General features: G+C 43.5%; 1 protein-coding gene across 1 annotated transcript; it reads left to right on the top strand.

The window, feature by feature from the left end:
- Positions 1-5,963: 5,963 nt before the first annotated feature.
- On the top strand, positions 5,964-7,149 carry LOC139406167 (gamma-crystallin M3-like). Its single transcript, XM_071148654.1, has 3 exons — positions 5,964-6,001; positions 6,326-6,571; positions 6,797-7,149. The coding sequence occupies exons 1-3, from the start codon at positions 5,990-5,992 to the stop codon at positions 7,094-7,096; spliced, it is 558 nt and encodes a 185-aa protein (XP_071004755.1). The 5' UTR covers positions 5,964-5,989; the 3' UTR covers positions 7,097-7,149.
- The last annotated feature ends 6,022 nt before the right edge of the window (positions 7,150-13,171 follow it).

Here is a 13,171-nt window from a genome sequence, read left to right as displayed (position 1 = left end):
ACTGCAATAGTCCCCACGATATACAACTGTTCAGGGAAGTCAGGAACCAATACACGCAGTCAGTCAGGAAAGCAAAGGCTAGCTTTTTCAAGCAGAAATTTGCATCATGTAGCTCTAACTCCAAAAAGTTTTGGGACACTGTAAAGTCCATGGAGAACAAGAGCACCTCCTCCCAGCTTCCCACTGCACCGAGGGTAAGTATCAGGGTCACCACTGATAAATCCATGATAATCGAAAATTTCAATAAGCATTTCTCAACGGCTGGCCATGCCTTGCTCCTGGCTACTCCTACCCCGGCCAACAGCTCCGCCTCCCCCGCAGCTACTTGCCCAAGCCTCCCCAGCTTCTCCTTCACCCAAATCCAGAAAGCAGATGTTCTGAAAGAGATGCAAAACCTGGACCCATACAAATCAGCTGGGCTAGACAATCTGGACCCTCTCTTTCTAAAATTATCCGCTGCCATTGTTGCAACACATATTACTAGTCTGTTCAACCTCTCTTTCGTAGCGTCCGAGATCCCTAAAGATTGGAAAGCTGCTGCGGTCATCCCCCTCTTCAAAGGGGGTGACACCCTAGACCCAAACTGTTACAGACCGATATCCATCCTGCTCTGCCTATCTAAAGTCTTCGAAAGCTAAGTTAATAAACAGATCACTGACCATTTCGAATCCCACCGTACTTTCTCCGCTGTTCAATCCGGCTTCCGAGCCGGTCACGGGTGCACCTCAGCCACGCTCAAGGTACTAAACGATATCATAACCGCCATCGATAAGAGACAGTACTGTGCAGCCGTCTTCATCGACCTGGCCAAGGCTTTCCACTCTGTCGATCACCGTATTCTTATCGGCAGACTCAATAGTCTTGGTTTTTCTAATGACTGCCTCGCCTGGTTCACCAATTACTTTGCAGACAGAGTTCAGTGTGTCAAATCGGAGGGCATGTTGTCCGGACCTCTGGCAGTCTCTATGGGGGTACCACAGGGTTCAATTCTCGGGCCGACATTTTTCTTGCTGCGGGAGATTCCCTGATCCACCTCTATGCAGACTACACCATTCTGTATACTTCGGGCCATTCCTTGGACACTGTGCTAACTAACCTCCAAACGAGCTTCAATGCCATACAACACTCCTTCCGTGGCCTCCAACTGCTCTTAAACGCTAGTAAAACCAAATGCATGCTTTTCAACCGTTCGCTGCCTGCACCCGCCCGCCTGACTAGCATCACCAACCTGGACAGTTCCGACCTAGAATATGTGGACAACTATAAAAACCTAGGTGTCTGGCTAGACTGTAAACTCTCCTTCCAGACTCATTTTCCGGACTCATCCAAAATCCAATCTAGAATCGGCTTTCTATTTCGCAACAAAGCCTCCTTCACTCACATCGCCAAACTTACCCTCGTAAAACTGACTATCCTACCGATCCTCGACTTCGGCGATGTCATCTACAAAATAGCTTCCAACACTCTACTCAGCAAACTGCATGCAGTCTATCACAGTGCCATCCGTTTTGTCACCAAAGCCCCATATTCTACCCACCACTGCGACCTGTATGCTCTCGTTGGTTGGCCCTCGCTACATATTCGTCGCCAAAACCACTGGCTCCAGGTCATCTACAAGTCTATGCTAAGTAAAGCTCCACCTTATCTCAGTTAACTGGTCACGATAACAACACCCACCCGTAGCACACGTTCCAGCAGGTATATTTCACTTATCATCCCCAATGCCAACACCTCATTTGGCCGCCTTTCCTTCCAGTTCTCTGCTGCCAGTGACTGGAACGAATTGCAAAAATCGCTGAAGTTGGAGACTGTTATTTTCCTCACCAACTTTAAACATCAACCATCTGAGCAGCTAACCGATCGCTGCATCTGTACATAGTCCATCTGTAAATAGCCCACCCAATCTACCTACCTCATCCCCATACTGTTTTTATTTTGTTTACTTTTCTGCTTTTCTGCACACCAGTATCTCTACTTGCACATCATCATCTGCACATTTATCACTCCAGTGTTAATCTACTAAATTGTAATTATTTGCTCCTATGGCCTATTTATTGCCTTACCTCCTCATGCCTTTTGCACACACTGTATATAGACTTTTTTTTTTTCTACTGTGTCATTGACTTGTTTATTGTATTATTGGCTTGTTTATTGTTTACTCCATGTGTAACTCTGTGTTGTTGTCTGTGTCACATTGCTTTGCTTTATCTTGGCCAGGTCGCAGTTGCAAATGAGAACTTGTTCTCAACTAGCCACCTGGTTAAATAAAGGTGAAATAAAAAATAAAATAAAAAATAAGACAGGAGAAATACTCCAGACATAACAGACTGACCCTAGCCCCCGGACAGATAAACTATTTCAGCATAAATACTGGAGGCTGAGACAGGAGGGGTTTGGAGACACTGTGGCCCTATCCAACGATAACCCCGGACAGGGCCAAACAGGCAGGATGTAACCCCACCCACTTTGCCAAAGCACAGCCCCCACACCACTAGAGGGATATCTTCAACCACCAACTTACTATCCTGAGACAAGGCAGAGTATAGCCCACGAAGATCTCCCCCACGGCACGAACGCAAGGGGGGGGGAGGCACCAACCCGGACAGGAATATCACATCAGTGACTCAACCCACTCAAGTGGCACACCCCTCCTAGGGACAGCATGGAAGAGCACCAGCAAGCCAGTGACTCAGCCCCTGTAATAGGGTTAGAGGCAGAGAATCCCAGTGGAGCGAGCGGAACTGGCCAGGCAGAAACAGCAAGGGCGGTTCGTTGCTCCAGTGCCTTTCCATTCATCTTCACACTCCTGGGCCAGACTACACTCAATAATAGGACCTACTGAAGAGATGAGTCTTCAATAAAGACTTAAAGGTCGAGACCGAGTCTGCGTCTCTCACATGGATAGGCAGACCATTCCATAAGAACGGAGCTCTATAGGAGAAAGCCCTGCCTGCAGCTGTTTGCTTAGATGTTCTAAGGACAGTAAGTAGGCCTGCGTCTTGTGACCGTAGTGTATGTGTAGGTATGATCGGAAAGATAGGTAGGAGAAAGCCCATGTAATGCTTTGTAGGTTAGCAGTGAAACCTTGAAATCAGCACTAGCCTTAACAGGAAGTCAGTGTAGAGAGGCTAGCACTGGAGTAATATAATCAAATTTTTATAGTCAAGATCTAGTCAAGATTGTAGCAGCTGTGTTTAGCATCAACTAAAGTTTATTTTGTGCTTTTTCCGGGTAGCCGGAAAGTAGAGCATTGCAGTAGTCTAACCTAGAAGTGACAAAAGCATGGATTCATTTTTCTGCATCATTTTTGGACAGAAGGTTGAAGACAATAGTGGTCCTAAAACGGAAACTTGAGAAACACCGAAATTTACAGATGATTTGTCAGAGGACAAACCATCTACAGAGACAACTGATATCTTTCCGACAGATAACTTGTCCATGTAGACCAAATTGGGTTTCTAATCTCTCCAAAAGAATGTGGTGATTGATGGTATTAAAAGCAGCACTAAGGTCAAGGAGCACGAGGACAGATGCAGAGCCTTGGTCTGATGCCATTAAAAGGTAATTTACCACCTTCACAAGTTCAGTCTCAGTGCTATGATGGGGTCTAAAACCAGACTGAAGCATTTCATATACATTGTTTGTCTTCAGGAAGGCATGAGTTGCTGCGCAACAGCTTTTTCCCAAAATTTTGAGAGGAATGAGAGATTCGATATTGGTCGATAGTTTTTTATATTTTCTGGGTCAAGGTTTGGCTTTTTCAAGAGAGGCTTTATTACTGCCACTTTTAGTGAGTTTGGTACACATCCGGTGGATAGAGAGCCATTTATTATGTTCAACATAGGAGGGACAAGCACAGCAATCAGCTCTTTCAGTAGTTTAGTTGGAATAGGGTCCAGTATGCAGCTTGAAAGTTTAGAGGCCATGATTGTTTTCATCAATGTGTCGAGATATAGTATTAAAAAACTTGTGTCTCCCTTGATCCTCGGTCCTGGCAGTGTTGTGCAGGCTCAGGACAACTGAGCTTTGGAGGAATACGCAGATTTAAAGAGTCTGTAATTTGCTTTCTAATGATCATGATCTTTTCGTCAAAGAAGTCCATGAATTTACCAATGCTGAAGTGAAAGCCATCCTCTCTTGGGGAATGTTGCTTTTTAATGATCTTTGCGACAGTATCAATAATACATTTGAGATTGTTCTTATTTTCCTCAATAAAGTTGTAAAAATAGGATGATCGAGCAGCAGTGAGGGCTCTTGTATACTGCACGGTACTGTCTTTCCAAGCTAGTCGGAAGACTTCCAGTTTAGTGTAGCGACGTTTCCGTTCTAATTTTCTGGAAGCTTGCTTCAGAGCTCGGGAATTTTCTGTATACCAGGGAGCTAGATTCTTATGACAAGTGTTTTTTGTTTTTAGGGGTGCGCCTCCATCTGCATCTAAGGTTAAATTGAGTTCCTCAGTTAAGTGGTTAACTGATTTTTGTACTCTGACGTCCTTGGGTAGGTGGAAGGAATCTGGAAGGGCGTCTAGGAATCTTTGGGTTGCCTGAGAATTTATAGCATGGCTTTTGATGATCCTTGGTTGGGGTCTGAGCAGATTATTTGTTGCGATTGCAAACATAATAAAATGGTGGTCCGATAGTCCAGGAATGAGGAAAAATATTAAGATCCAGAACATTTATTCCACGGGACAAAACTAGGTCCAGAGTATGACTGTGACAGTGACTAGGTCCAGAGACATGTTGGACAAAACCCACTGAGTCGATGATGGCTCCGAAAGCCTTTTGGAGTGAGTCTGTGGACTTTTCCATGTGAATATTAAATTTGCCAAAAATCTGAATATTTTCTGCCATGACTACAAGGTCCGATAGGAATTCAGGGAACTCAGTAAGGAATGCTGTATATGGCCCAGGAGGCCTGTAAATAGTAGCAATAAAAAGTGATTGAGTAGGCTGCATAGATTTCATGACTACTGTAGAAGCTCAAAAGATGAAAACGCGGTCGTTTTTTGTTGTTGTAAATCGACGTTTGCTATTGTAAATGTTAGCAACACCTCCACTTTTGCTGGATGCACGGGGGATATGGTCACTAGTGTAACCAGTCAGGCCAATCACATCAAGATTATGATCAGTGTTTAGTTCATTGACTATAACTGCCTTGGAAGTGAGGGATCTAACATTAAGTAGCCCTATTTTGAGATGTGAGATATCACAATCTCTTTCAATAATGACAGTAAATGGCTAAGTAGAATACAATAAATCAAATCAAATTGGTCACATTAGCAGATGTTATTGTGAATGTAGTGAAATGCTGGTAAGCGTGTGTGTGTGTGTGTGTGTGTGTGTGTGTGTGTGTGTGTACCTGGTGTTTGCTAGGGGCAGAAGGTCAGACAGTGAATAATCATGGCCAGGATGAATGATGGCCTCTCATAGTAATAATGTGTGTCGGTGTGTTGCCATGGTAATGTTTGAAATGACAGCTTACTATTTATTGCCACTAATGAAGTACTGCTGAAGTGGACTCACTGAACTGCCAAAAGAGTAACAATCTGGATAAACCTTTACTTGGTACCCGCAGACAAGGTACACCTACTTCTTAATACAGTATTAAACCTATATAGACAGTTGCCAAACGTGAAACCAAAATAGTTGCTGTTTCTATAGACTGATGGTGTAATCATCACCATTAAAACAAACTAAACCAAAAGACACCTTTTACTGTACAGTGAATACTACCTAGTGTGGTTTGAAACATGTCAAAGAGACTATTGTATACTTCTTCAAAAAGATCATTTGTATTGACTTCTCAATGGAACAACCCATTCTAAAGTCTTCTAGCACTCTGCAGGCCTCTCTATATCATGTTGCTAGGTCAGGGCTTTACACAATGGGATGCCACAGATCCTTTGACTATAGTCAGGTATAAAGGTAAAGGCTAAAACAGGCAGGACTTCAGTGTAGCAGCAGCACAGCTCTCAGGAACAACCGCAATCATGATGGGCAAAGTAAGTGAATGTTTCATCCCACACACTAAGTGTTTTAATTCACCAGTATAGTGGCTGGTGAATCACAATTTTTAACTGATAGTTCACTTTTATAAAGTGAGGCTTCTTTTCAACTTCCTTATAGTGTTGTTTTTTCCTACAAACAGTTTTTTTATTTTTTATTGTTAACCGATTATTTAGCATCACCTATAATAATCTAGCATTTGGGAGGTGGCATTTTAGGAGCATGTAGCAATTCTAGTTATAAAGCAACTTGTATCTGCAAATTCATATATTTTTATACATTTTTCCATAATATAGTATATATTACTTTTGTGCTTACAGATCACCTTCTACGAGGACAGGAACTTCCAGGGTCGTTCCTATGAGACCAGCCAGGACTGCGCTGACATGTCCTCCTTCCTGAGCAGGTGTCACTCCTGCAGGGTTGACAGCGGTTGCTTCATGGTCTACGATCACAACAACTACATGGGAAACCAGTACTTCATGAGGAGGGGCGAGTACCCTGACTACCAGCGCATGGGAATGGGAATGAACGACTGCATCAGGTCCTGCCGCATGATCCCCATGGTAGGTGGAGAGAGCGGACGCCACTCAATAGTGGGAGTTAACAATGATGCATTATTTCCCCATTCCACAAGAGGCCCATTGCCCCCCTAAGAGGCCCTGCTGGCCTCTCCCTGCCTGTAGTGATAGCCAGTACATTACAGTAGGGCGTTTTAATGGTTGTATTCTCAGATTTTACACATTTATATATAATTCTGACTCGTTGAATCATTGCTTTGCTCCTGACAGCACAAAGGAAACTTCAGGATGAGGATCTACGAGAGGGAGAACTTCGGAGGTCAGATGCACGAGATGACGGACGACTGTGACTCCATCCAGGTCCGTTACCGTATGTCCGACTGCCAGTCCTGCAACGTCATGGACGGCCACTGGCTGATGTACGAGCAGCCCCACTACAGAGGCAGGCAGATGTACATGAAGCCTGGAGAGTACAGGAGCTTCAGTCAGATGGGCATGGGAATGGGAGGCATGAGCGGCAGCATGAGGTTCATGAGCATGAGGCGTATCATGGATAACATGTCCATGTAATATGCTCAGATGTTGTACTACAAATGGTGAATAAAATAATGTTCCCAATTCTACATTGTTGCATAATTGTCTTATTTTTGTGGTGCGTTTACTCAGAACACTTCCTGGTAGATAATTAATGAATCATTTCACTATTTCACCCTCACAACTTTAACATTTTAAAGTTTAGGATAATTGTTAGGAATAGGTAGGTAACAGAGGAGGCTGGGGAGTTGGAGCTATAGGAGGATGTAGTGGCTGGAAAGGAATAAATGGAATGGTTTCAATCATATATCATTTATTCCATTCCATCCATTACAATAAGCCCATCCTCATAGCTCCTCCCACCAGCCTCTTCCGGAAGGTAAAGCCTGTCCCATGCTTCCCAGTTGAAACAGTTTGCGCATATATTATGACAATATTTTATTAATGATTTATTATTTAATTAATTCTGACTTGTGCAGAAGTATTTCCGGCTACGTTGTTGCTAAGGTGGCAGCAACTGGGTCAGGTGCTGAGAGTGCCGGTATGCTTGATAAGTGAATGATTGCTCCTAGGTGTTGGGGTAGTCTGGCTAGTTGGCTTCATAACAATACGTGTATGTGCTGTATGCTGGATGTACAGTAATATTGTAGTTGAATGAAAGTTGTCTTTAATATATTAACCGACTGACTTTCTTTAAATTACTATTGCGGCCACGAACGGCCTTGTTTTTCTAGCAATAATTTGCGTCAATATCGCAGAATTAACTGCTTTGTCTTGTTTCTACCAATGTAATTCATACGGTAAAGACCCAAGCTGCTTGCTATAGCTAGCTAGCCAGTTAATGTTAGTCTGTCAGGAAAGAAAAGTTGTGTATAGCGGTGAATTTGGGCTGCGCTCACGAAGCGTCAAACTCAGCAGTCACATTCACTAGCTAGCCATACAGACAACCAGCTAACTAGCCACCGAAATTAAGGTTAGAGTCATTTTTGTTTGTCTGTTGGGCTTAGGTTATGGTTTGTCATGTTTGCTAGGTGCAGATATTCATAGACTATACATTGCCTGATTTTCATATTATTTGACAGCTTAGCTGTCGTGTTTGGGTAGATGCCTGAGCAGTGGAGCTCATATGATATTACGTTTGATATTTGTTTACATAGCCAGCGAAGAAGTTGCTTATTTTGTCCTGTTTCTATTGATGCAATTCATTTGGAAACTGTCCCAGCTTTGTAACTAATCAGCTAACTTTGGCAATCTCTGTAGTCAGTCAGGCAAGAAAGCAAGAGTTGATTGGAGGAGAAAAAGCTAGAGAGAGAGAGCAAGAGTCTGTCTGTCTGTGTGTGTGTGTTTCAAATTGTTTTAGTCATATGTGAGTGAGGGGAAGAAATGGGAAGCAGGTAACAGTATCACACAATATATTATGTGGAATGGGAAGCTGTAACTGTATCACACAATATATTATGTGGAATGGGAAGCTGTAACTGTATCACACAATATATTATGTGGAATGGGAAGCTGTAACTGTATCACACAATATATTATGTGGAATGGGAAGCTGTAACGGTATCACACAATATATTATGTGGAATGGGAAGCTGTAACTGTATCACACAATATATTATGTGGAATGGGAAGCTGTAACTGTATCACACAATATATTATGTGGAATGGGAAGCTGTAACGGTATCACACAATATATTATGTGGAATGGGAAGCTGTAATGGTATCACACAATATATTATGTGGAATGGGAAGCTGTAACTGTATCACACAATATATTATGTGGAATGGGAAGCTGTAACTGTATCACACAATATATTATGTGGAATGGGAAGCTGTAACTGTATCACACAATATATTATGTGGAATGGGAAGCTGTAACGGTATCACACAATATATTATGTGGAATGGGAAGCTGTAACGGTATCACACAATATATTATGGCAACCCCTTATTGTGATTGGATGAAAAAAAGAAAGAGGAAGGAAGGGAGGGACAGTGTGAGAGGGAGAGATGATGTTCCTGACCACAATTGTATTATTTGCTGCTCCTCTCCCTCTGTTACTCTGTTCCTCTTGGTCAGTGAAGCGAGGGAAGTGATGTGGAGAGTCAGGGCTCAGCAGCAAACGGCAGGGAGGAAGAGGAGTTAGAGATGATTGGAGGGAAGTGATGTGGAGAGTCAGGGCTCAGCAGCAAACGGCAGGGAGGAAGAGGAGTTAGAGATGATTGGAGGGAAGTGATGTGGGGAGTCAGGGCTCAGCAGCAAAAGGCAGGGAGGAAGAGGAGTTAGAGATGATTGGAGGGACAGAGATGTGGAGCGAGGAGTGGAGCGAGAGGAGAGTGGGGGGAGAGAGGAAGAGGAGAGTAGGAAGGGGAGAGTGAAGAGGAGGGAGATGAGAGTGACAGAGATGTGGAGCGAGGAGGGAGAAGTGGAGCGAGAGGAGAGTGGGGGGAGAGAGGAAGAGGAGAGTAGGGAGACGAGAGGAAGGGAGAGTGAAGAGGGAGATGAGAGTGGAGGAAGAGGAACATGGAGAGGAAGAGGAGGAGGGAGAGGAGGAAGCAGAGGGAGAGGGGGAGGAAGAGGGAGAGGAGGAACAGAGGGGGAGGAAGAGGGAGGGGAAGAGGAAACAGAGGGAGGAAGGGGAAGCAGGAGGGGGGAGGAGGAAGGAGAGGGAGAGGAGGGGGATGAAGAGGAAGGGGAAGAGGGAGAGGAGGAAGCAGATGGAGAGGGGGGACCACTCTGTGTTTTTAAAAGTGGTAGGAACTTATATCTGTTCATGGGCAGGGTTGACCAGCTTCACCATCTGAGGAGTTATTACAATGTTTAGGACTCGGTGGAAGTATGTGTTTTGTGGAATGCTCAACATTGCCATCATAAATGCTGACATTGTGTGGGGGACCCTGCAAAGGCCCCTTCCCAGAATCCACAGACACTGGTCCCTAAAGGCATTCAAAATGCAGCTTGTGCTTTCACTTTGTGATATGGCTACAGTGACAGGAAGAGAGGAGCCAGGAGTGTGGCACCAGGGCGTGTGGACCGAGTTGTAACTCATATGGAAGCAAGGGAAGTTTGAAGGGGACAAGAGAGTGTATGTGGTGTGCATTCAGAGTGGACGCAGGGCAAAGAGTGGGAGATTTGTAGAAGCCTCCTCTGGGTGCTCTATGTGTTCTGTGCCACTTTGCAGGATGGGGCCATGCTTCCAGAAGTTCCATGACATGTTGTAGGCTAAACGAAAACACTAAGTGACAGTGTGAAATATGACCTACAAATCTATCAGGGAAATTGTGTACTTTTTAAAAATTGTCTCTGATCAGTTGTTTTGTTTTGTACCTTCTCTCTTCATCTGTCTCTGTCTAATAATTGTTTTATTCACTGAATTGTTGTCAAAGTAGGCTATTATTTCTACATTTTGTGTCAGGCCTGGTCTGTACTCAATCTTATTGAGAGAGGTTACCTACTTTTTTAAATAGTCTCTGAATAGTTGTTTGAATTTTTACATGTTACAGAAGTAAGAATCAAATAGCCTACTTTGTGTGGGTTTGGAAAAACAGTGCATTCGGAAAAGTATTCAGACCCCTTGACTTTTTCCATTACATTACAGCCTTATTCTAAAATTGATTAAATCATATTTTTTCCTCACCAATCTACACACAATACTCCATAATGACAAAGCGAAAAGAGGTTTTTAGAAATATTTGCAAATGAAAAAAAATGGGGAAAAAACAACATATTTAAACCAAGCCATGAGGTCGAAGGAATTGTCTATAGAGCTACGAGAGGATCATGTCGAGGCACAGATCTGGGAAAGGGTACCAAAACAATTTTGCAGCATTGAAGTACCCCAAACAGAATAAGTTTGGAACCACTAAGACTCTTTTAAGAGCTGGCCACACGGCCAAACTGAGCAATCGGGGGAGAAGGGCCTAGGTCAGGGAGGTGACCAAGAACCCAAAGGTCACTCTGACAGAGCTGCATGGTTCCACTGTGGAGATGGGAGAACCTACTATCCAGCACTTTACCTTAATTTAACTAGACAAGTCAGTTAAGAACAATTCTTATTTACAATGACGGCCTACCAAAAGGCAAAAGGCCTCCTGCCAAGATGGGGGCTGGGATTTAAAATAGAAATATAGGTCAAAACACACATCACAACACTACATAAAGAGAGACCTAAGAAAACAACAGCATGGCAGCAACACATGACAACACTGCGTGGTAGCAACACCACATAGCAACAACATGGTAGCAACACAACATGGCAGCAGCACAAAACAGGGTACAAACATTATTGGGCACAGATAACAGCACAAAGGCAAGAAGGTAGAGACAACAATATATTATGCAAATCAGCCACAACTGTCAGTAACAGTGTCCATGATTGAGTCTTTAAATGAAGAGATGGAGATAAAACAGTGTGCCATTTAGCCATACTCCCAAGTACTTGTCTGAGGTGACTACCTCAAGCTCCAAACACTCAGAGGTAGTAACCACACCGGTGGGGAGAGGGGCATTCTTTAGAGGTGTTCAGAACAAGGCTAAGGGCAGAGAAAGCTTGTTGGACACTAAGAAAGCTTTGTTGTAGTGCATTTAACACAAAATTAAGGAAAGGGCCAGCTGAGTATAAGACTGTCTCATCTGCATATACAGTGCCTTGCGAAAGTATTCGGCCCCCTTGAACTTTGCGACCTTTTGCCACATTTCAGGCTTCAAACATAAAGATATAAAACTGTATTTTTTTGTGAAGAATCAACAACAAGTGGGACACAATCATGAAGTGGAACAACATTTATTGGATATTTCAAACTTTTTTAACAAATCAAAAACTGAAAAATTGGGCGTGCAAAATTATTCAGCCCCTTTACTTTCAGTGCAGCAAACTCTCTCCAGAAGTTCAGTGAGGATCTCTGAATGATCCAATGTTGACCTAAATGACTAATGAGGATAAATACAATCCACCTGTGTGTAATCAAGTCTCCGTATAAATGCACCTGCACTGTGATAGTCTCAGAGGTCCGTTAAAAGCGCAGAGAGCATCATGAAGAACAAGGAACACACCAGGCAGGTCCGAGATACTGTTGTGAAGAAGTTTAAAGCCGGATTTGGATACAAAAAGATTTCCCAAGCTTTAAACATCCCAAGGAGCACTGTGCAAGCGATAATATTGAAATGGAAGGAGTATCAGACCACTGCAAATCTACCAAGACCTGGCCGTCCCTCTAAACTTTCAGCTCATACAAGGAGAAGACTGATCAGAGATGCAGCCAAGAGGCCCATGATCACTGGATGAACTGCAGAGATCTACAGCTGAGGTGGGAGACTCTGTCCATAGGACAACAATCAGTCGTATATTGCACAAATCTGGCCTTTATGGAAGAGTGGCAAGAAGAAAGCCATTTCTTAAAGATATCCATAAAAAGTGTCGTTTAAAGTTTGCCACAAGCCACCTGGGAGACACACCAAACATGTGGAAGAAGGTGCTCTGGTCAGATGAAACCAAAATGGAACTTTTTGGCAACAATGCAAAACGTTATGTTTGGCGTAAAAGCAACACAGCGCATCACCCTGAACACACCATCCCCACTGTCAAACATGGTGGTGGCAGCATCATGGTTTGGGCCTGCTTTTCTTCAGCAGGGACAGGGAAGATGGTTAAAATTGATGGGAAGATGTATGGAGCCAAATACAGGACCATTCTGGAAGAAAACCTGATGGAGTCTGCAAAAGACCTGAGACTGGGACGGAGATTTGTCTTCCAACAAGACAATGATCCAAAACATAAAGCAAAATCTACAATGGAATGGTTCAAAAATAAACATATCCAGGTATTAGAATGGCCAAGTCAAAGTCCAGACCTGAATCCAATCGAGAATCTGTGGAAAGAACTGAAAACTGCTGTTCACAAATGCTCTCCATCCAACCTCACTGAGCTCGAGCTGTTTTGCAAGGAGGAATGGGAAAAAATGTCAGTCTCTCGATGTGCAAAACTGATGAGAATCTGTGGAAAGAACTGAAAACTGCTGTTCACAAATGCTCTCCATCCAACCTCACTGAGCTCGAGCTGTTTTGCAAGGAGGAATGGGAAAAAATGTCAGTCTCTCGATGTGCAAAACTGA

This window comes from Oncorhynchus clarkii, chromosome 3, assembly GCF_045791955.1.
Source record: "Oncorhynchus clarkii lewisi isolate Uvic-CL-2024 chromosome 3, UVic_Ocla_1.0, whole genome shotgun sequence".
Classification (NCBI taxonomy): Eukaryota; Metazoa; Chordata; class Actinopteri; order Salmoniformes; family Salmonidae; genus Oncorhynchus; species Oncorhynchus clarkii.
The sequence above is the reverse complement of the archived record's forward strand: the minus strand, read 5'-3'. Positions and strand labels throughout refer to the sequence as shown.

What these genes read in the sequence shown, in the direction of transcription:
- LOC139406167 (XM_071148654.1), top strand. An exon ending in CCTGCCGCATGATCCCCATG is followed by an intron (nt 6,572 to 6,796) that starts GTAGGTGGAGAG and finishes TGCTCCTGACAG; the next exon opens with CACAAAGGAAACTTCAGGAT.